This window comes from Drosophila obscura, unplaced genomic scaffold (assembly GCF_018151105.1).
Source record: "Drosophila obscura isolate BZ-5 IFL unplaced genomic scaffold, ASM1815110v1 contig_150, whole genome shotgun sequence".
Taxonomy (NCBI): domain Eukaryota; kingdom Metazoa; phylum Arthropoda; class Insecta; order Diptera; family Drosophilidae; genus Drosophila; species Drosophila obscura.
In genome coordinates, this window is record NW_024542736.1 from 3,868,404 (window position 1) to 3,890,769 (window position 22,366).

Consider the following 22,366-nt stretch of genomic DNA (forward strand, 5'->3'; position numbering starts at 1 on the left):
TAATTGTTAATGGCACAGTTTTTGAAAATTAATGTTTTATGTGCAATATACGGTTAGTTTACTCATACAAAATTCAGTTTTCTTTGTAATAAAGCGACTTTTATATAGAAACAACTTTCGAATATTTTTCTTGCGGCACCTTTAACTTTATCACCTGTTTCAGTGTTGTTCTTCGTTCTGAAAGCAGTGTTGTAAATCGCAGCTTGGCCATGGTCAGCTGGCAGCTAGCGTGCAATTAATTTTTGACAATAAACTAACAATTGTTTAATCAAAAACAAAAGAAAATGCATCGTTACCGAGGAGTAACCTAGTGGTTTTGAGTTGCTTGCTTGGATTCCCACTGCATACTGAAGACCCTACAGTTTCACAGCTCTAAAGATTTGAACACAGCTGGAAGGAAAGACTTCGGTCAAACAAGATGTCGACGGGATTAAAGTGTCGCAATTGCGGATCCAACGAGATCGAAGAGGACAATGCTCGTGGAGATCGAGGTAGGCTCTGGAATTTCACTTCTGACTTCAATCTTTCTTAATGACATCTGTTACCTTTTCCCTTGCAGTCTGTACGAACTGCGGTTCTGTGCTGGAGGACTCGCTCATTGTGTCAGAGGTACAGTTCGAGGAGGTGGGCCATGGCGCCGCCGCCATAGGTCAGTTTGTGTCGGCCGAGTCGTCGGGCGGCGCCACCAACTACGGCTACGGCAAATTCCAAGTGGGCTCGGGCACAGAATCGCGCGAGGTGACTATCAAAAAGGCCAAGAAGGACATCACTCTGCTCTGCCAGCAGCTGCAGCTGTCTCAGCACTACGCCGACACGGCTCTCAACTTCTTCAAGATGGCGCTCAGTCGTCACCTGACCCGCGGTCGCAAGAGTACCCACATCTACGCTGCCTGTGTGTACATGACCTGCCGCACGGAGGGCACCTCACGTAAGTCGCCGCCCCCCCCCAATGATTGTGGCATGACGTAGTTGTTTAATAAGATTGTTTTCATTCGTAGATCTCCTCATCGACATAAGCGATGTGCAGCAGATCTGCTCGTATGAGCTGGGACGCACCTATCTAAAGTTGTCACACGCCTTGTGCATCAACATACCGTCTGTGGGTGAGTAAAAGCCAACAAATTTCAATTTAATAATTGGTCGAGGTGTAATTTTCAATGGGAAGGTAATTTCCGAAATGAGAGCCAGCCAGTAAGGATGCCAATCGAGAGAAAATTAGTGTAACATTTTTTGAGTATCCATAGCTAACACAGCAAACCAGGTTTTATATATTCAAATAGTTAGCAAACGAGCTAGAGAAAGCGTGCTGTTGATTGTAGATAATATTGACAATGATCTAGGCGAAATTCCATTGTATTTGTCTGGTCTGGTCGTCTGGTTTTTAATATTCTCAATCCTAATCCAAAGGGAAAGCACACTTCCAATATGAATTCGAAAAAATCTAATAATGTATTTTATTGATTAAGGTACATAATAATTATAATAGATTCATAGTCAATATAGGATAACACTTGCTGCATTCAAAGATATACATGTTCATATATGTATAAATATATATATGTACATATATATGTAATATAATGCATACAAAAAACATTAATTGGTTTCTTATCAAAAGCAACAGCAAAAAATCAGTACAATTTCCAAAGAAATTTTTAAGTCGAACATAAAATTGTTGATTGTTGCGCAGAGCAGCCAAGAAGATTTGACAGATACATGGATTGGATACATGGGTGAAAGGTACGGGGCTTAATATCAGTGGAAAGGCATATTTGTGGGCTGTAAGAGATATTATAGGGGAAATAACTACCGATATGGAAATAATGCATGCTACAATATGTATGTAATATATCGAGAACAAGACATAGGTCTCGTTTACTCGCGTATTTACTTATTTAATAAACTTGGTTAACTTTGCTTTCAAATTCGTCGTATGCAACTCTTAACATGGCTCTTTACTCCCTTTTACTTCAAGTATATCTTTATCTGTATAGTTTATATATATATATATATATTATTTATGTGTATATATCAGTATCAGTATCAGATCAGATGTATGTATATATGTTAGGTATATGCTGGCAAAAAATATTTGTTTTGGTATATATATCGTATTTGTTTTGCTTATTCTCTTCCATTTGCATTCAACTTTAGAATATTGATTAACTTTAGCTTGACTGATTGCCCGATTTTCCCTTGCTTATTGCATTTAACATATATCTCCGTATGTGTATATTGCGCCGCTTCTATATCGCTGCTTCTCCTCATCGCCCGCTGCAACGCCTCAAGTTGTGGAACGTAATAAGTTTTTCGAGTCGTATCTGTATCTATAAATATGTAGGTCTGGGGTGTATATGTTCAACTTGTTACGTTTTGAAAATAACTCTGGTTTTTTTTTTATATATGCCAACAAACTAGGTACAGTGCGTTTCAGAGCTTTAGGCCAGCTGGAAATCTTAAATCTCTCACATCAATGGGCAATGCATCCATTAATTACTTTTGCAGCTTAAACACAACTGCCAATGAGCTTTGAAACGCACTGTAGCGATGTATATATAGGAGTGTATGGTTCCATATGTATGTATGGGTATGTATATATGACTATATAGGACTATTACGAAAACTAGAGCACTCTCTATATGTACTGTACTGTATATATGTACTTGTCTATAACTGCTATATATAGATTCCTCTAAAACTCCAATTTGCCTTGTTGTGTTGCACTGAAAACCCATGAGTTTCTATTTTGTATTTGTGGTTGTGTCTTGTATTGCTGTGTTGGTCTCCTCTGTTGCGGCTGCTGCTGGCGATAGTAGCAAGATCCCTGCCACTCGGCGCAGTAGAGCTGCGCGCATCAGGTGCTTCCATCCTCCCTGCCGCCCAGCTCCTCGCCAGAGCTGTTCACATTATTGCCAGCGGCTGTCGATGCCGTTCCACTGCCGCTGCCATTTGCAATGGCAGTCGCTGAACCAGCTGCTGTGGCTCCCCCTGCAATTGGTGTGGCACACACCGAATTGGTGGGCGAGTTTAAGGCCGTCACTGTGGTTGGTCCGTAGAAGATCAGTTCCGGTATTTGGCCGCCCTGCACGCCAGTGCCGTTGGTGCTCTCCGACGAGCACTGGAACTGGAACGTCACATTGCCCATGAGCACCTCGGACATGCCCTCCTGGCCAAAGAAGCTCAGCTCGTTGCCATCGAGTATGACCGAGGCGGTGTAGTAGCACTCCGGCTCGATCTGTATGGGATTCTCGAAGAACACGTGGAACGTGTTGCTGGACCCATCCGAGAAGAACTTCGTGTCGTTCTCCGCCAGTGTCCTGCCCAAGCGCTTCAGCTCAATCTTAACGTTATAGTTGGCGGCGCCCGTTGACGAACCGTACAGGCCAAAGCCCACAATGAAGATTCTGCCAAAGATCAGATATGCAGTTAGAAATATTGATTCAATTAGTGTTTGCATGCGGTTCAATGTACCTGCGATCTACGGAGAACTGAATGGAGTCACAGCGTCCGCGGTAACGCCACTGATTCGAGCGATAGGCGCACGACTGGAATCTGTGGCACACCTGGGTCTTGAGACCGGCACGCGAGCGCGTTGGGAAGCCGAGATTCGGCTTCATTTTGGCTGTGAAATGCAAGAACATGTCGATTGTCTCCTGCGACGAAAGGATGCCAGTTTGGGCGACGCCATTGGCAAACTCCTCCAGGGTCATGGTGGGAATGCGTATCAGATGCAGCGCCTGGCCCAGCAGCCTCCGCTTGTTCTGGGGCGTATCATCGATGCTCATCTTCTCGCAGGCGTTGAGGGCCCAGTTTAGGGCTGCCTCGAACAGATGGATCTCCTTGCAGTTGAGGGTCTCGCGCGACAATATCGACTCGAAGGTCTTGAGGTCAATGTCCACAAAGTCCTCGGACTTAACCGCCATCTCGGCCTGTGCGTCGATCACTTCCCAGCAACGTTGCATCAGTTCGGGCTCCTCGAAAAGACGCGATTGACTGAGAAGTAGGCAGGCGTTTTTTGCCGTCAGTTTCACTTCCAAATAGTTGACGCACGCCCGTGCCAGATGCGGCACTATGTACTTTTTGGCCGCGTACAGCGTGGCCAGGATGTGTTCAGGTTCCAGTTTGATTTCATCACAATAGAGATACCTGCAGCAGCAAGTGCAAAATGTGGATGAAATATATATGGATCAATTCTTGTGTTGATTCTCTCCTACCTGAGCAACGTTAGGAAGGCAGTGGGCTCGACATCAGGCACTTTGATTTCCTGCTTATTCTCCGCCAGACCGCCATAGAACATGGCATAGAAGACAGAGCTGCCCGTGGCTAGGATGTACTTGTGCGCGGGTATTGTTTGAATGGGATCGATATCTGTCCAAAGGAAGATAACAGACAACAGACTTAGATTGATCAAGGACAGGGTTCAGTGACGCGTGCGTAGGGGAACAACTTACCGAACTCCCCGCCCACAATGAACTTGATGTCCGACATCAGTTCGTTGTTGAACATGGCCGCATTGCGCTCCAGCACCGTCGCCTTGCTGGCCTGCCAATTCGGATCGGCCGTGTCGATGGCATTGGAGGCGCCCACAGCCGCATAGTGCCAGTTGGTGCCGCCAGCTGAACAAACATACGATCCACTGCCGCTGGTCGGAGTGGGGGTCGAATTTGAGGCAGCAGCAGCGGCCGCCGAAATGGCAGCGGCTGCTGCCGAGCTCGATGGCAGACCGAAGGCCGTGGGACTGCCGACGCTGCTGCTGTTGAGGGCACCGGGCGAGGCCAGTGGCGAGGATGGGGCGCTGATCGGTTGGGTTATCTGAATATTCTGATCGGCCGCACTGCCCGAGGCACCTCCGCCTCCGGCCTGTGGCGAGAGAGCTGCTCCCCGCTGCTGTTGTTGCTGCTGCTGCTGATGGTTGTGCGGCGGCGAGTGCAGCAGAATGTTTCCATTGTTGAGCGTCTCCACTGAAAGGCAGGATAAGGATAGTCGGTTAATGGTTATTAATGCTGATAGGTAGGGTAGGCAGGTCCCCACCCACCCAATTCCGACAGCGTCTGCTGAATGCGATGCAACATTTGTTGTGCTGTGCGTTCGGAAGTGTGCGACTTCCGCTGGGCTACCGTCGCGTCTGCATAATAAATAACGAATGCCGTTGCCATCGGGCTCCCCCTTTTTTTTTTGTGGGTATTTTTTTCTTCTAAATTTCCCCCGAATATGAAAGCAGCTCACGGGGGAAAAAGTGGAGCGTCCAAAAATAGCGACGCATTCGCGCTGTCTGCCGTGGCGCGCGACTTTTAGACACGATTCCCCCCCTACCACCGCCGAGGAGGAGGAGGCGACGGCAGTGTGATACATATGTGTGGAAAATCAATAACTCACAGACACGACACGGCGCACCTGCACCTCCCCCTTTGTCAGTCTCTCTCTCTCTCTCTGTCTCACTGTTCGCTTTTCTTACCGTTTATCCAGCCGCCATTCGGCTGGGAATGGGACATTGACTCTTGGTTGCGCTTGTTGGCCGACTTCAGGGATAGCCGATTCAGGGCATTGTTGTTGCCATTATTACTGCCGTGATTATTGCTGCTGCTGCTGCTGGCCATGTCGCAGTGGAAATGTGAAAAATGCGATTATCTGGAGGTCAGGCAAAATGCACCGCGCCCCAACCGACCTTTTCGCGGTGGGCTGAGCTGGCTTTTAGCAAAGCGAGTGAAATGCAAACATTTGCTTTCAATTAAGCGGATGATGCACTGATGCACTGCCAAATGTCATTGTTTTTTCCTCTTTTATTTTTATTTTTCTCTGGCTGTTTTTATTGTTTGATTTGTTCTCGAAGCGATAACGATAGGTTTTTGGCCTTTCTTGCGATCGTACGGTCACACTAGATTCTAGAGTGTTGGCTAACAGCGCAAATGGAGTGCTGCTAAACGTACAGCAACGCGCGCGCATGTTTTGAATTTGAATGAGCTGCCAGCTTTGCTTTGCTTCCAATTTCGCAACTCATTGATTATATCATGGCCATTCGCGGCTAATATGTATTTCCGTCATGGCCCACCATAAAAGCGCGTCAACGTCAAAGCGTACGTGTAGGAGCACACAGCAAGGGACGATCTTAGAGCTTCTACAACAGTCGTTGTCGTTGTTGTCTCTGTCCAAATATCTTTCTCTCACGCAGCCTTGCCTCGCTTCTGTTGGGTATTTGCATGTACTCAACCGATTTAAACTTGACTCAAATATGGTCTTGTTTATTATTTATTCTTTAGTTTGGACGGTGCATATTTAAAACGACCATAAAATGTGTTGAACTTGAAATCGATTCGATGGATCGCCGGCGGCACGGCTGTTCTGCTTGGGTTTTGGGTTGTTGGTCATCGGCGATGCCAACCCAACCGCTCCAACGTGCCGAAGGTTTGTTTATTTCTTAGCACATTCCCACACAGACACACGCGCAGACACGCACAGACCACCGCGATTTAAACCAGTTTCTGTTTTTTTTTTTTTTATGTGGCTGCAGCAGCAGCAGCCGGCAGAGGGGCGGTGCTGGTGATTGTGCCGAAAATTACAACAAAAAATGTTGTTGACCTTTGCGCAAACTAATTTTTAGTCATTTGGTAGATCGATCCCCATTCCACTACACCCCACCCCCCCCGTAATACTCACTGTGTTCGGGCGGGGGCATCTCCTCGTTTTCCGGCACTCGAACCGCGTACTCCGGCTCATAGTTGTGCGCGTAGGCGCTGCCCCAGTGGCCGGCGAAATCGTCCTCCTCGAGGGTCAGCAGATGATCCAGCACCTGCACGCCCCGCTCGAGGGGCCCGTGGAACTTGTTGATTAGCTCGGAGAGACGCAGATTGAGGCCGTAGTTGCCACCGTCGGTGCCGCTGCCACGGCCGCTGCTGGCTCCGCCGTGCGGTGCCGTCGTATTCGTATCAATCGACCAGTAGAAGAGGTGACGTCCCAGGTGACTGCTCAGGTGATTCGCAAAGGCCTCGATCATCTTTGTGCCAGCATCGCTGTCATCGCAACTCCTGTGCTCTCGCCCACGCCGCCGCCTTCAGACAACTGCAACCAAAAATCGGAAAGAGAGCAACCGCTTGGGTTTACATAACGCAAGAAAAAATGCGTGAAAGCTGCATCATTTCGGAGCACCGAAGAATGTATGCCCTTGCCAAGATCTTTAACTAAACTTGGCAGAATTTGAACTATAATTTCTACTTAATCTGGCTGTATACTCCCCACGCGGAGAGTGTATCACAAGAGTCTGTGGCTTGGAGTGCTCTCCTCTTGGCTAACAAATTGCCATTTGCGGTTGCACTTTCACTTCCACTTCGCCTGCCAGCGCCTCACGCATCTGTCGCATTTTATCTGTTACAGGAAGTGAGTTAAATCTGGTCTGCTCTGCTCTCCGCCCCCAAATCGCGGCTCTGGCTTAACGCTTTTGGGGTCGCCTCCGATGCCGCCTAAGCAGAACTCATTTCTCTGTGCTGTGCACCTGACTCCGCCCGTGGAGAGGAAATTATGCAAGCGGCTATTTTTAATTGGCAACACGGCGAAGTCCGTAACCAAAACAAAACGGCAACAGACAGACATGAACATAATTTTTGTTTCTTTTCTCTCTCTCGCTCTTTTGTCGCGTCATGCGACGCGGATGATGATGACGACGACGGCCCGGTACGGTCCGGTCTGGTCCGGGTGTCGCTGGTGTCTTGGACAATCAACAACTTTGTAGCGACATCGGATATGGGCAGGAGTGAGCGATACCTGAAAAAACGGACGCCCCACCCCAACCCACCCGCGCACTGACACGCCTCCTCCCGAAATGACTTGGCAAATTAACAAAGCAATTTGTTGTTGGCGCCTAATGAAGTTCTTCATGCTTCGATTGTCTCTCTCGTCACCGAACTGATCTTTGTTCTGCTTAGTCTGGGACTTGACAAAAATTCGTGTTGTTTAAGTGTGGAAAATTCCAAATTTGAACTTGATTTTGAGTGGTGCAAATTAAGGTCAACTATTACTGCGTTTTCTTGCTAAATAATTGCATGAAAAATTGTGTGTGCAAATACCGTTACATGAGTTCTAGTTGCGCAGCCAACTTAACACTGTACGGAAATCTTTTGAATTTTAAATTATTTATTTGCATGTTTTTATGCAAGACAAATGAAAGACTCTTTTGATAACTTATTTACCTGCTCTTGATCTCGGTCCAATCGCAAGGCGATCAATGACTTGGTCGCAGTTTTTGATAAGTTATTAAATATGTATACGAATTTGTTTCTTGAATAAAATGTGTTGTACAAAATATAGAACTGTTGTGTGTATATGGAACTGTTGTGCTGCTCTAGCCTGGCAACAAATATGTACACATATTTCTCTTATAGTTTTAATGTCAGAAATGACATTTGCTTAAAGCGTTGCTGAGTAAATAAATTGAAAAATAGTAGGCTCACTTAAACCCTGCATCCTGCAGCCTGACGGATGTAATGTATAATTCTTTTGACAGATTTTTGTACTCATTTGAAATTTGTTTGCCCACAAATCTGACGCTCCCTGTCAGTGATGGGCTGTCGAGCATTTAAGTTGTTGAATTTATGGCTAGATTCTTTGTCAAATGGAAATCAATTAGGCGTACATAAATCTATGCAGCTGTTTGATCCCAGCCCACCCCATCGCCCCATCCCATCCCATGCCATTCCTTGGCAGCTGCTGCCATGCAAAGCACACACTCAATTTATGCTAAATTAATTTCATGGCTTAACAATCAAGTCACGTTTATTATTCATCAGTTTGCAGGTTTTTGTTTCATTTTGGGCTGGGTGTTTTATTTTTGCGTTTATTTTTCCGCATTTTGCTGAGTTTGTTCCCATGTGCAACTTTATTTTCGCATTAAATGGGTTTTTTTTTTCTCCGGCGTTGCCTCTGCACTTTGCACGCGTATGAAACGCATTTCAAATTTTGCCGCCTGCATTGACTTGGGACGCCCTTTTCTTAATTTATTTGTGGTCTTGCTGGCTACGCCTGGCCTGTGCTTTATTTCATTTTTCATTGCCTCTTTAATTGCAAATGGCGCGACCCACATTGGCCCAGTCGGGTCATACTTTGGGCGACTCGACTCGACTCGGAGAGCGAGAGAGACACCCGCGTAACACTTTCGATTTTTGTTTCCTCATTACACGCTCCCCAAAAAGTAAACCACCAGCCAAAATACACTACGAGTGTATGTATGAAGAAGTTAACGACTGGCGACGGCCACTCAGAGAAAAAGTGAAGAGTTGTCTTTTCTTTTGTGTTTTTCTCTTTCTGTTTCCGTTTCTGTTTCTGTTTTTGTGGCTGTTTTCTGTTTTCTGTCTTTTGTCTTTTGGCCTCTCATTATTTCTTAGCTCTTTACTTTTAACGAGCTCCTTTTGTTGCATTTTTCATTTTAAGACAATTTTGCAATCGCCACGCATATGGCTGATTAGCAAAATGTCCCATAAAGCAGGGGTCTCTGCATACACTTAACCCTCCTCCCCAAAATACACTTCCATGCGGGCCACATCTAAGCCATCTCTTTAAGCTGGCACACCAACGACCTCCACACATACTTTTGGGCCGGCGGTCTCTGGCCCAAAAACCATTCGCTCACGTGGCTCCCCATGCTCGAAACGACGATTCGTCGGTCAAGCGCTCGAACTGTCGATCGGTCAATCCACCGATCAGTCGGTCAAGCAGTTTTGTTGATTTGTCGATTTTGCACTTTAATTATGAGCTTTTGTCTGTATTTTTTCTTGGTTTTTTCCCCCAATATTGTATATGTACACCTGCCCCAGTGGCCGAGGCTTTTTGGCTTGGGGATGGAATGGTTTTGGGCCAGCTTGCCAATTTTGGTTCAGGTCAGTAATCTGATCAAAGCTTTAGGGAACTGTTTCACAAGAGGTTCATATTAAAAGGGAGTTCTTGGGCTGCCATGCACTTTGCTTGAGGTTAGATCATATCACAATCAGATTCAGGTAGATCAATAAATTCGAAAGGTATAAAGCTATTTATTAAATATGAAAGGAGAGCAGATCGAGAGCAGATCAATTAGGAATAAGAAACCTTAAAATAGAAGGCTGATGTTTTCCTAACGATTTCGCTAACCAGGAGCCAGCCCATAAATAGATCATAATATTCCAAAATAGTTTATGCTAATGGGTTGGCTTTATCGAGGAACACCGCACATTATTTCCTGCCAGCTCTGGGTTTTTCGGGCCTGAGTATCTCATTCTCGTCACGCTCAAAAGTCTGAGTTCCATCTGGCAGTAGTCAGTCGCTTGCCGCGTCAGTCTCTCGATGCGAGAGTGTGTTTTTGTGTTCGTATGAGTCTATGCCTCGTTTCGAGGGCCCTTAGGTTGTTTCGCAATTATTCAGACACTCTCCGCTGTCGGTTGGGGGGGGGGCTCTGTCTGTGGGTCTTTGGGCCTTTGGTGTCTGTCGTCTGCGCCTTTAGACGCTTTAGTTTGCAGATAATTTTATAGACATTAACATGCAGTTTTTCTCACTCACTTTTCATATTTCTTTAGATTATTTGGTAAGTCATGGTGCATTTTGTCTAATGACTCGACGAATTAACCTTTTTTTTTTTTTGGAATTGTACAATACATTTTTCTTGCTGCTTGCTTTCGATTCTTTTTGGGCCAGTAAAATTCCCCCATTATTGAATGCGTCTTGAAGTGCGAATGAGTTGCTAAATTTTGATTCGTTTTTATTTAATTCTTGTGACATATTCCTCGATTTATGTTTATGGTTATTTTTTTTTGTTTTTGTTTTTTTTTTTTGTGTTTTTTTTTCTGAGGCTGAGGCTGGAACCAGTTCTGGACTCTTTTGCCACGAGTCTCTTTGCTCAAGCTTTTAAATAATCTTCTGCTGCTGCTGTATGGCAACAACAAATTGTCATCGCGTCAGACGGTTGGCCAAAAACGTTTTCTGTGCTCGTGTTACTTAATATTTAAATATTTATGACTCCCCGCCCCGTTCGCTGGGGTCTGGAGGGGGAATTTTAAATGGGATTTCGATGCCCAGAATAGAAAGATATATTTATGCCATTTCGTAAGCTTTATTTTCGCAAAGGGTGGGGCGAGGCGGGGCGTCCGTTGCTGTTGACTTTAAGTTGAAAGAACAAACAAGAAATTGCGGTGCGGTGCGGTGAGCTGTTGACTGATCTTTGTGCTGGCAGTTCAGGGAAATTTCTGTGAACACCGAACCCCGTACCCGAACTGAGTATTGGCAAACACTGACACTGACGGAGGGCGGACTGTCGGACGGACGGACGGTCATTAAAAAATCACCTCCAGAAACAATAATCAAAATCATAGTTATGAGCGGTAAATTACAGCTAAACAGTTAGTAATTAGTCGGAAGTGCATTTTACAGATAGTAATTATACGGCCAGTACCGCCGATCTACCGATCAGTCCGCGGGTGATAACAGCAACGAGACTTCACTTCACTTCAAGATAGCGCCGTTAGTCCGAGCACTTGAGAGTCAGCTGATCAGTAATGCATTCGCCATGTGCTTTTCGGGCGGGATTTAATGTTGTTCAAGTGTTCTTTGATTTGTTTCCATTGTTTCCATCAAGGCTTAGCACTTTCTTTGCACGATCTTGGGGCGACCTTCACCGCTGGGGTGCTCTCATCACCAGAGGCCCAACATTTGCTTGCTTCTCACATCTTAATAGCTTATCCACATATTTGGACAATCGATTAACTGCTGCTGCAACTGTTCATTCGCGAATATCTATCATTAATACGTTTTGCACTGAATGAAGCAAAGCCCAAAGGAGTCATAGAGACAACAAAACGAACACGTGACACATTCGAGAGAGAGAGAGAGACACAGGGAGATATAGATGGATAGTTGGAGGGTGAGATTTAGAGAGATAGAGAGAGACAAGGTTACATTTAATTTAATTTGTTCTAATTATTAGCTGGATTAATTAAATAAGCGGGAAATAAAAATAGCAGCAAGCAGTGGAAAAAAGTTTTGAGAAGATTATTTCATTATTTTCCGATCTTTTGCCACATAAAACTTTTGCCAAAAATGAAACTTTTATTAAAATTATATTTTGCATAGAAAAAATATATATATTCATATGCATACTGCTTATGAGAGCTCATGAGAGAGCACTGCCACAAATTCACTGTTTCTTTTTTTTTATTGATTATTTGATTTCAATTATCCTACTTGACCCATAAAGAGGATCGTATACAGCTGCTTGAAAACGGTCATGCAAAAGAACGTCAAGAGTGTAGCCATACAGCCATAATCCACAATCATATTGAATAATTATATATGTAGGGGATTTTTCGGGGGTTTTTTGTCGCTTTTATCTTTGTAGTATTTGCACTTCACTTGAGTTGAATGTTAGAACCTGAAGAGTTTATCGGAGGGTCTTAATCCAAAGCTATTATAAGCAATTATCAGCAGGGAATTTTTGGGCACTTTTTTGCGCCCCCCCTCCCTCCACTTGTATGTTTGTAATATTTGCACTTCACTCGCAGTAATTGACGCCCCAACCGGCATTTGCACATAAATTAAAACGTCAACAGGAGAACAAACAAGCAAACAAACAAGCGAATGAGCGAGCGAGCTACGCGCACATTGCAAATGATTATTATTATTTTAACAAACAATTGTGTACGAATACCCCGTACGAATACACACTTTGGTAATTTGGTGAGCCACAAAGCAAACCACTCACACTCTAGAGAAGCCACAGACAGCACAGCACAGCACAGCACAGACGTTGAAAGAAGATTTTTTACATGCGAGGAGGGACTTTTTTTTTTTTGTTTTCCAGCTGCCTCTGCGCATGCGCGTCGACCGGCCACGTTGTTGTGGTTGTTTTGCTGCTTGCAGATTTTCGACCGGGGCCTGAGACTGGGAACTGGGGACTGTGGGGACTGCTGCGACTGCGGCTTGAGGTGCGCGCGAGCCAACGAACGAATTCGTAGTGACTGAGAGACGAGCCAGCGGTGTAGCCAAAGATCACAGACGATCGATCGGCTGCGTCGTCGTGTTTGTTCGCCTTGAGACGATCACTTATCCCATGCGATAACTGTGCTGTAATTCTGCACTTGTTTCGATGTTTATTGAGTGCGAACACAGAGATTTGTGTGGAGTGCCTACACTGCGCGGAGTAATGTCGAATGCGGGTTTTCGAATGTTTCATTCATGAGGTAAGACCTTTAGCCTGGTTCCCACTGGCTAGACATACCTATTATCGTCCCTGAACTTGAATTGATGTGAATTATAGAGTGCGAACAGAATTTTGTGTTTGTTCGCTTGGAAGTCAGCACTTGTAGGCAGCAGGCAGCAGGCAGATTCTCTGCCGATTTAATTAAAGTATCTATTATCTACTTTTTCAAATGGTTTCTCTCCGTTTGTTATTCGCGTAGTGTAAGGTTTTTCCAGTTTGGGCTTTTGTTAGTTAATCTCTTGGGCGACACAATAAGTATTGTTTCCCATTACACTACTGGAAGTACTGCAAAGATTCCAATTTCATCATTAATCACGAATTCTTGGTCAATTACAAAACAATTAAAGCAGGCGGCACTACAGTTAATTGCGTCGAGCAAAACACCGAGCCAACCAAAATTGCTGGCATTTTTCAGAAAACGCAAAGTAATCAAAGGCAGACTTAGTGGGGTTTGAGGTGGAAGCGGCCCAACCGCACCCAAAATGATAATTGCTGTCATGACAAACGCAAAAATAAAGTTTAAATAATAATAATTTCAGTAGCTGCAGTTGCAGATTGTCGGCAGGGCTGAGGGCATAGGACTGAGGGCTGGGCTGGGCCGTGAGACATTAAGAAACCATTAGCAGCAGCCGTGCAGCAGCCAGGCAACTGTCAAGCAGTAGCAGTTAACCAACAGTATCTCGCAGCCCGGGAGTAACAGCTGCTCTAGATGAGTGGGCGAAGGGTGTGTGCTGAAGGGTCAATGAAGCATGTCCACCCACAGTCACTGTTTTAGTTCCCAATCACAGCTCCCGGTCACAGCCGCCGCAGCGGCATCATTTTTCAAGTGAAGCACTCAACGGCAGTTGCTTCCGAGGATTCGGATGGTGGGATGGGCAGTGGAGAATGGAGACTGTTGGCTGGAGGGCCTCCACAAATGTGCGCATTCATTAGGGTTTAATAAATAATTTTTTTCCTCTTGTTGCTTAGTTCTTTCTCTTTTTTTTTTTCCTCAAGTGCAGTTAGCGAGACTTTGACAGGCTTCCTCTGGCTGTTCCTCTAGGGCAGCCGTGGTTCACGTTTAACAGCATCTGCCATTGTGTGTCAAGTGGAGCTGCATAAACAATCAAGCAAGCTGGTGGCAGCCAGACCGGAGGACTACCACGGAGACAGGGGCTAATAAGGTGACAAAATCAAAAACAGCGAGGAACTATTAGCCAAAATGATGCTGAGCTGTGGAACCAGACAGAAGGTTCTGTTAATACTGCAACAACTTTGAGCATTTTTGGATTTTATTTAATTGGTTTGCAAAACAGATTTTTTTCTTGTACAAAAACACACAAACAAGAGGTTTGTTTTACGTTGCTTTGGTGCTTTTGTGTGCGCTCACATAATGCTGTTGGTCTGGCCAAACAATAAACCTTTAATTATAATTAAACGAGTAATTATATACAAAATTATTTGATCATTTGCTTGGACAATTATTCAAACGATTATGTAAAATTGAAATATGTAATTTCTCACCCCCCAACCACACTGGCAGGCAGTATTTGTAATAGCTTGGGGAAATCTCCCGCCCCTGCTCCCTGCTCATCCACTCTATGACATTTCCCAACTGCAAAAAAAAAGGGGAAAAATATATATGAAACAAAAGAAAACAAAACAAACAAAAAAAAACGCTGGCAAATATGTTGGCAAGGTCGCGTCTCTGGATCTGGGGCTTTTGATTTTCCATGGCGTTGTCGAGCTGATATTTGCCGTGCGTTAATTGTTGTTTGCGTTTGGCTTTGGCTTTTGTTCCGTTTGACTGGGGACTGGGGATTGGGCCAAGTGTTAATTGCACAGGTTGGTGTCGATGTTGTCGGCTTGCGGTTTCCTTGGCTGGGCTTATCTTTCATCTAGTTCAAATACAACTAATTATTGGTTTAATAGGCCAACGCATAGCCCGAAACTTAGGCGAGCGGCACAGTCGTTGGACTACGTGACGGATGCGTGATGTCTGTGTGGAGAGCGCGCGCTAAAAATTTATCGCATGCTATAAAGTTGATCTCCCACTCAGCAACTCTTGCACTCTCTCTCTCTCGCTCTCTGTCTGTCTCTCTCTCTCTCTCTCTCTGGGCCTCATGTAAAAGTTGAATGAATTGAATAAAAACAATATTGTATATACCTGAAGTTCGGGTTCAAGACTGTTTATTTCGGCAGCTGTCCATGGCTGTCTGGGGCCGGTTATTGAATGTTTTCGATTTCATTGGGCAGCAGAGCAGAGCCGAGCGGAGCCCGTCTTCAAGGTCGTCGAACAAGTTCTTCGGCTGATGCTAATGCTATTTAAATCTGTTGATGCCATGCACCACTGACTCATTGCTTCCTTATTGCTGTGTGTGTTTTTATTGCAGATCCCTGCCTGTACATTATGCGATTCGCCAATCGACTGCAGTTGGGCGGCAAGACCCATGAGGTGTCCATGACGGCCCTGAGGATTGTGCAGCGAATGAAAAAGGATTGCATGCACTCGGGCCGACGACCCACCGGACTCTGCGGCGCAGGTGAGATTGGATTTTGTCAAGGTTGAAGGCGTTAAAGTCAGCTTACTTTTCATCTCCACTTTTAGCTCTCCTGATCGCGGCACGCATGCACGACTTTAGCCGCACCATGGTCGATGTGATTGGCGTGGTGAAGATCCATGAGTCGACGCTGCGCAAGCGACTTTCGGAGTTCGCTGAGACGCCGTCGGGCGGCCTAACGCTGGAGGAGTTTATGACCGTGGACTTGGAGCGCGAGCAGGATCCGCCTTCCTTCAGAGCGGCACGCAAAAAGGATCGTGAGCGGATCAAGGATGTAAGTGTGGCTGGAATTCTCAGGAATATCCAAAATTTACTTTATAAATTCCTCCCCAGATGGGCGAGCATGAGCTGACGGAACTGCAGAAGGAAATTGATGCGCATCTGGAGAAGGATCTGGGAAAGTACTCGAGCAGCGTGTTCCGGCAACTGACGAAAATCAAGGGCGACACTTCGTTTGACTCGGAGCCCGGCACACCCAAAAGTGCCTGCGAAAACGACATTGAGCTGGAGGACTCGAGGCAGTTCATTGAGCAGTCGAACGCTGCCATCATCAAGGACCTGATCGAGCACAGTGAGGATGTGAAGAAGACAGAGCCTGGTAGCCTGATGGCGGGCATTGAGGGGCTGCGGCCCGACATCGAAGCCATTTGTCGGGTGACCCAAAGCGAACTGGAGGATGTGGAGCGGGCCAAGCTGCCGCTGGAAACGGAGCTCGTCATCGACGATCTGAACGATGATGAGCTGGACCAGTATGTGCTGACCGAGGAGGAGGCGGTGACCAAGCTGGAAATGTGGAAGAACATGAATGCGGAGTATCTGCAGGAGCAGAAGGAGCGGGACGAGCGGCTGGCCAAGGAGCGGGAGGAGGGCAAGCCAGAGAGGAAAAAGCGAAAGCCTCGCAAGAAGGTCATCGGGCCATCGTCTACCGCGGGCGAGGCCATCGAAAAGATGCTTCAGGAGAAGAAAATCTCCAGCAAAATCAACTACGACATCCTCAAGACCCTGACCGACAGCATCGCTGGCCTGACGGGCGAATCCCCGGCATCCAGTGTGGACACCAAGCCCACCACCTTGGAGGAACTGAAGCAGCAGCCGGTCATTGTGGAAGAGGGCCCCATTGCCCCAAAGAGCAGTCGGTCCAAGCCAGCCTACGATCTGCCTGGACCCAGCAGGAAACGGCCCAAGATTGAGGCAGGTCTGCCCATAAGCCAGGCGCCCGAGCTGGAGGTGGAGCAGCCTGAAACCAAGCCCGTTTTGGAACAAGGAGGTAAGCAACGCCAGTGCAATGGAACTGGCCGCAATCTAATGCGAATTTTCCCTTCCACAGAAACGCTGATTGAGGAAGATGATGCCGAGGTCGACGAGGCTGAGCCGGAGCCCGAGGGCGAGCCAGAGGCCTCGCTGCAGGATATGCTCTACAAGGGCGGCGACGACGATGACGACGAGTTTGGCTACGGCTTTGAGGAGGAGGATTACTAGACTTCAGTTCGCATTTAGCCCCTTCAGCGTTTTTAGCCATTAAGTTACGATACACACAGATTGTTATAGTATGCGTCTTACTAATCATAATACAATTAAATTAATCTTAAAGTACTGCGCCCTGTGCTGCTCCTCCGCCCCCAGCACTTTACTTGTTGCAGTTGTGCTGCTTCTTCCCGCTTCTTTGGCGAGTCGGCAGCCATTAAATCATCGCTGACTGCGTGCCCTGCGGCCCTGGCGCAGCCATTTACATGTTTAAGCCATGTCGGGAGTCCGGGTGGCCGGGTGGGCAGCATGGCAGCGGGGTTAGTAGTAGTTTGCTTCTAATTGTTGGCGCTGCCGTGGCGCGCCTCCAAGTGCTGCAAATAAATATTTCACTCTTAATCATGTTTTGCACTTTGTTTTGCTTGCCTTTCTCCGGTTTCTGGTCCTGCACGGCACTGCAGGCGGCCTGAATCATGCCACGGCACAGGCAGTCAGGCAGCCAGGCAGCCAGGCCAAGAACTTGGCTCGACTCCACTGCCTGGGCGGCTTGTTGAGTGGCAAGTGCCCGGCAATGAGCTGTTGAGTCTACTGCCGAGCACTTGTCTTTGCGATTTTATAGTTATTATGTTGTAATTAGTGTTAATTTACTTGCCTCCGCCCCCTCCTTCACAGGCACTCGCTCTTAGCTCTCAGCCCCAGCGAAGCCCCAGCCATAAAGTGTTGCACAGTTTTGGGCTTTAAACTTTCCTGCCCCCAAAAACCCAGCCGAAAACGAGGGCCGAATCAAACTGAACTTAACTGCACTTAATGTCCGTTCGCTAATTTGCATAAGCCCACAGCTGGGGGATAGTTATTAATAAAATGCACACGAACCACTCGACAATCCTGATGGCTGCGGCTGTGGGTGTAGCCCTGCCCCAGATCCCTACTCGGGGACAGGTTTAGAGCAGGCCCAACTGGAAATAATAATGTGAAATGTATGCACATGTAAATCCCCGAAGCAAATGTGACAGTAAAACGGCAATTAGTAGACAACTTGACTTGACTGCTGCTGCTGCTGGCCCTGGCTCTTGGAAGTTTCCTGGCCTCGGTCTGGCCAGTGGTCAGTGGTGCAACTAATTTATGCAGTGCCAGGGCGCAACTGGGCCTGGGCTGAGTTTGGGGGCGGCGCTGGCAATCGCTGGTTGCTCTTTTGATGTGAATAATCTCTGGATTAAGCACATTAATCCGTTGTGCTATCATTTTAACACTTTTGTGCTCTCTCCACTGATTTTTTGTTCACAGTTTTGCGTCAAGCTGTCAAGGTCCATCAGCCGTATCATGGGAGTTGAGATGGAAAAGTGTGAAACTTATTTTGTAAATCCCAATTTAGGTATAGCAACTATAAATTATATATATTAACTGGTCAGTTTTTATTATAACTAAGTAGAAAGTGCTTGTATTTAATTGTTTTTGTATGTGAAACAAACTGTAATAATCCTTTATGGCTGTCTTCTGGAAAACTATTTGCATTTAAATATTTTAAAAATAATTAAAAATAACATAAATTAAATAATTATATTTGCTTCACAATAAAAGAATTTCGGCCAATCCATTGGATGCATTTAGATTACAAAAATATACATTTTTTAAAGTGTTTTCGACAGTTTTCTAGGTCTACTTTTGAATGAATTTTGCTGTGACAAATGACAGCAAGAAATTAAGGAAATAATTTATTTGTATGCCAGATGAAACGCAGAATTGATTACCTGTGGAGTGATTTAAGGAACATGTTTTTCTCGGCATAGAACTTCTATGATGGAAGGGAACATACGGTAGAATAAACATAAGCCCCTGTTTAGTTTCTCCATTGCTAAAAGTTTTTTGAATTAAATTATACTTACACTAATTTGTTTGTGCAACATTTAAGCACTTTCCCTTATAGAGTATCTTTGCTTCGTGGAGCTGGCATCACATTTGTGGCTGGTGTTTTGCCATAATTTGTTGCTTGCAGCTGTGTCGTATGTCAATTGCGGCAAATTAATTAAAAATCTTTCTTTGCCGCTAAAATTTCAATATAAATATACACACAAACATATATACGAGTATATGATATATGTATGTATACTGAATACGCTTTCAATTTATTTTAATGCAGTTTAATTAAAAATGTGCCAAGTTGAGGTCATTTCACTGTTCACGGGGATTTTGTTTGCAGAACTTTTTGTAGCTTTTTCCTTCTTTTTGTTCGGAATTCATTTTTTCGTCTTTTCTCTCAATGACAATTTTATCATTTACACTTTATTTGCGGATTTGGCTGCTTTATTATTAAATACAGCGTCCGCCGGCTGATGGCATGGTCAGCCGTGGCGGAGCTGGCGTCCATTTTGAAAAGTATTTAATAAAAGAAAACAAATGAAACAGGGGACAGTGGCAGCGGCAGCGGCAGGAGCAGAGATGCAAAAATAATGGTTTTAATTAAAATAGCTTGTGTGCGAGGGTCGCTGCAGTTTGGCCTGTAGAATTCGATGGCAGTGCAGCAGGGACATAAGCGTTTAATACGCTTAAAGAGCGTCGTTCGCCTAAGCCCATTGCGGCTACAGCGGTGCCCACAATTAAATGTACATTAAGCGCGCAAAATCTGATTAATTAGGCACACCAGCCTAGGGAAAATTAGTTGCATTAAGTGCAGTTTTGTCAGACGTCAGGAGCGCACCCAACCCCAAAGTAGGCTGCACTTTAAAGCCGCCCCACCGATATGCCATTTGATTTGTGATGGTATAGGTATTGGTATATACATATACATATGTAGGTGTGCGTGTGTGTGTTTGACCACTAATTTATGCACTAATTATGTTGTGTTTTGCTGTCGAGTGTTGTTTGGGGTTCATGAATAATTGAAATGCTCCCTCCCCGCGAGCCCATTAATTAGGCCGCTAAATGTTTTGTTTAGTAATTTGTCGAGGCTATTAAAAGTGCCATCAAAAGTGGGCCATGACAAAGTATAGCACTGTCGTTTCAATCTGTAGCGCCATCAATTGCTGAATCTATCCAAGCTCTGCCAATGGTGGTAGTGTCTGAGCGTATCCCGGACCTTGTCCTGGCTGCGGTCCGTCTATGTATACTCATAAATGGTCAAGGAAATGGAACTGGGCCAGGTCCAGGTGCAGGCACCTGCCCAATCATGCGATCGCTGGAGTGTGTTTGCTTACTGCCACAGCCACAAGATGGTCTGGCTGTGGAAGGGGTAGAGGGCTTTGGCGAATGCTGATAATGACCCAGCATTAACAGCAAGGTAAGGTAAGCGGCAGCATAAGCAGCAGTCAAGCAGCAGGCGTCGCATCTGAGGGAGCAGACCCAAATAAGCACACACCCATACATATATAGATTCTGGGGCGGACTTCCAATGCAATGGCAGTTAACAGACAATTTCGAATTGTCAAGCCCTCCCTGCACACACACACCGACACCAACACACCAACACTCACGCATAAACCACGCACATTTGGGCCTGCATGCAAATATGCAATAATAAAGTAAATAAACGCTTGCCAGCCGCCATTAAGCCGCTAGATGCGAAAACAGGGCACAATCACAGTGAAAACTGAGTAGAAAGAACACGAAATGAACGTCAGCTCGCATAATGATATTAGTGGAAAATAGTTGAAATGGGAATCAATAAATTGGATTACTTACACACATATTAAAGTACTGGGTGTAAATCGAAGGCTTAGGCGACTGCAGCGAGTGTCGCCTGTTGAACTGCATCTATGGCCGGCAGCGTATTGAACATAAAGTGCCTGGCAAACTGGGCGAGGCATGATTGCAAAACACAAGTGCAATTACCTGGCCTGCAGGCGCCACCCACACACACACACACACACACAGGCAACCACATTGCATATTTACACACATCCATACATGTATGTATGTACATATGCATACTGTGAAACATAAGCAGGCTGGCAGCCATGCTTGGTGCCGCAAAGTAGGCAACGATAATGTCATAAATTCAATGAATAAACATAAACGGAAAAGGCAGATACACACACGCATTCCACACTGATTCTACACACACACACACACACACATATAAAGAGCAGCTGCGTGAGTTTGGGTGTTTGCCGCGAAATAAGCAACGACTACAATCCACAGCAGCAGCAGCAGCAACAGCAGCAGCAGCAACAGCAGCAACAACATCAACATCAACGGTGGCAAAATATATATGTATGTATGTATTAGCCCCCAAAGTTTACTAACAAAATTAATTATGCGAATTAAGCGTAGTAAAAGCACTTTAAGCAAGTTCCCTCCCCCCAAAGCGCCAGCACCAAAACCAACACCCTGCTGCCCTGTAGACCACAGCAGTTCCGCAGCTCCTACGGGGCCATAACATGTGGCGCATTTTGTGCGGTGTCATAGAGTGGGGCACAGGAGTGAGGATGGGGTTTTGGGCATGGATGCGGGATGAGGCCAGGACCCGGGGCTCCAGTATTGTTCAATTTATGCGTGTTTGTGTGCGTGTTCCACTCGGGAGTTATACTTGTTGTTCCGCTCGCTCGCTCTCACTCACTGCCTCTGCGGCGCTCGCTGGTCTCTGGTTTTTGCCAGTTAGCAGTTTGTGGGCGCCAAAAGTAGGCCAAGCACCCGGACCTGGCCGAAGTGCAAGCCCCAACAGTCAACAGCCAAGAGGTACGAGTAGCAGCATCTCTGAGCGTAGGCAGCGGCAGTGGCAGAGGCAGCAGGAGCACCAGCAGCACGAGCAGCCTGGAAGTTGTTTATTTAAGTGTGAAATTTAAGTGCAACACTGCGTAATGTGTAGGGCCCGAGCATATTTAGGATTATGACAGTGTATGAGTATCAGCATCAGCAGCAGCCGCAGAGATGAGCGACATCGACTTTAATAACCGTCCTTGCCAAGACGAGAGGTTGGGAGTATGGGAGTACGCCGTAATCATAAATTGACCTGCTAATAGAATATAAAACACAGCTTGAAAAAGCAAACACAACCCCTAGAAAAGAGCAAAGCGAATAACGAAAAATGGCTAACATAAAGGGCGGAAAAAAAGTGTTATTGCACTTTTTCAGAGCACAGAAAACAAACCAACCAAAAAAAAAAACAAAATGAGTGCAAACGGCACTTCGGCGCCGATGCTGACCAAACGAAATAAAACAA

General features: G+C 45.8%; 2 protein-coding genes across 4 annotated transcripts; one reads left to right on the plus strand and one right to left on the minus strand.

Annotated features, from left to right (window-relative positions):
- Positions 1-188: 188 nt before the first annotated feature.
- On the plus strand, positions 189-17,386 carry LOC111067604 (transcription factor IIIB 90 kDa subunit). The gene is made up of 7 exons (XM_022356779.2): positions 189-491; positions 560-928; positions 999-1,103; positions 15,580-15,729; positions 15,795-16,021; positions 16,081-17,014; positions 17,075-17,386. Exons 1-7 carry the CDS (start codon positions 419-421, stop codon positions 17,224-17,226), a joined length of 2,010 nt encoding a protein of 669 aa, XP_022212471.2. The 5' UTR covers positions 189-418; the 3' UTR covers positions 17,227-17,386.
- LOC111067576 (BTB/POZ domain-containing protein 6) lies at positions 2,654-12,738 on the minus strand. 3 transcript variants are annotated; one of them, XM_022356753.2, is made up of 6 exons: positions 12,710-12,738; positions 6,655-7,056; positions 4,452-4,961; positions 4,215-4,368; positions 3,472-4,146; positions 2,654-3,404 (listed from the first exon to the last, which is right to left on the minus strand). In XM_022356753.2, the coding sequence occupies exons 2-6, from the start codon at positions 6,989-6,991 to the stop codon at positions 2,855-2,857; spliced, it is 2,226 nt and encodes a 741-aa protein (XP_022212445.2). In that variant the 5' UTR covers positions 6,992-7,056; positions 12,710-12,738; the 3' UTR covers positions 2,654-2,854. The 3 variants fall into 3 exon arrangements, with proteins under 3 accessions (XP_022212445.2, XP_022212453.2, XP_022212437.2); XM_022356761.2 differs by lacking the exon at positions 12,710-12,738 and adding an exon at positions 12,673-12,691; XM_022356745.2 differs by lacking the exon at positions 12,710-12,738 and adding an exon at positions 8,181-8,224.
- Positions 17,387-22,366: the final 4,980 nt, after the last annotated feature.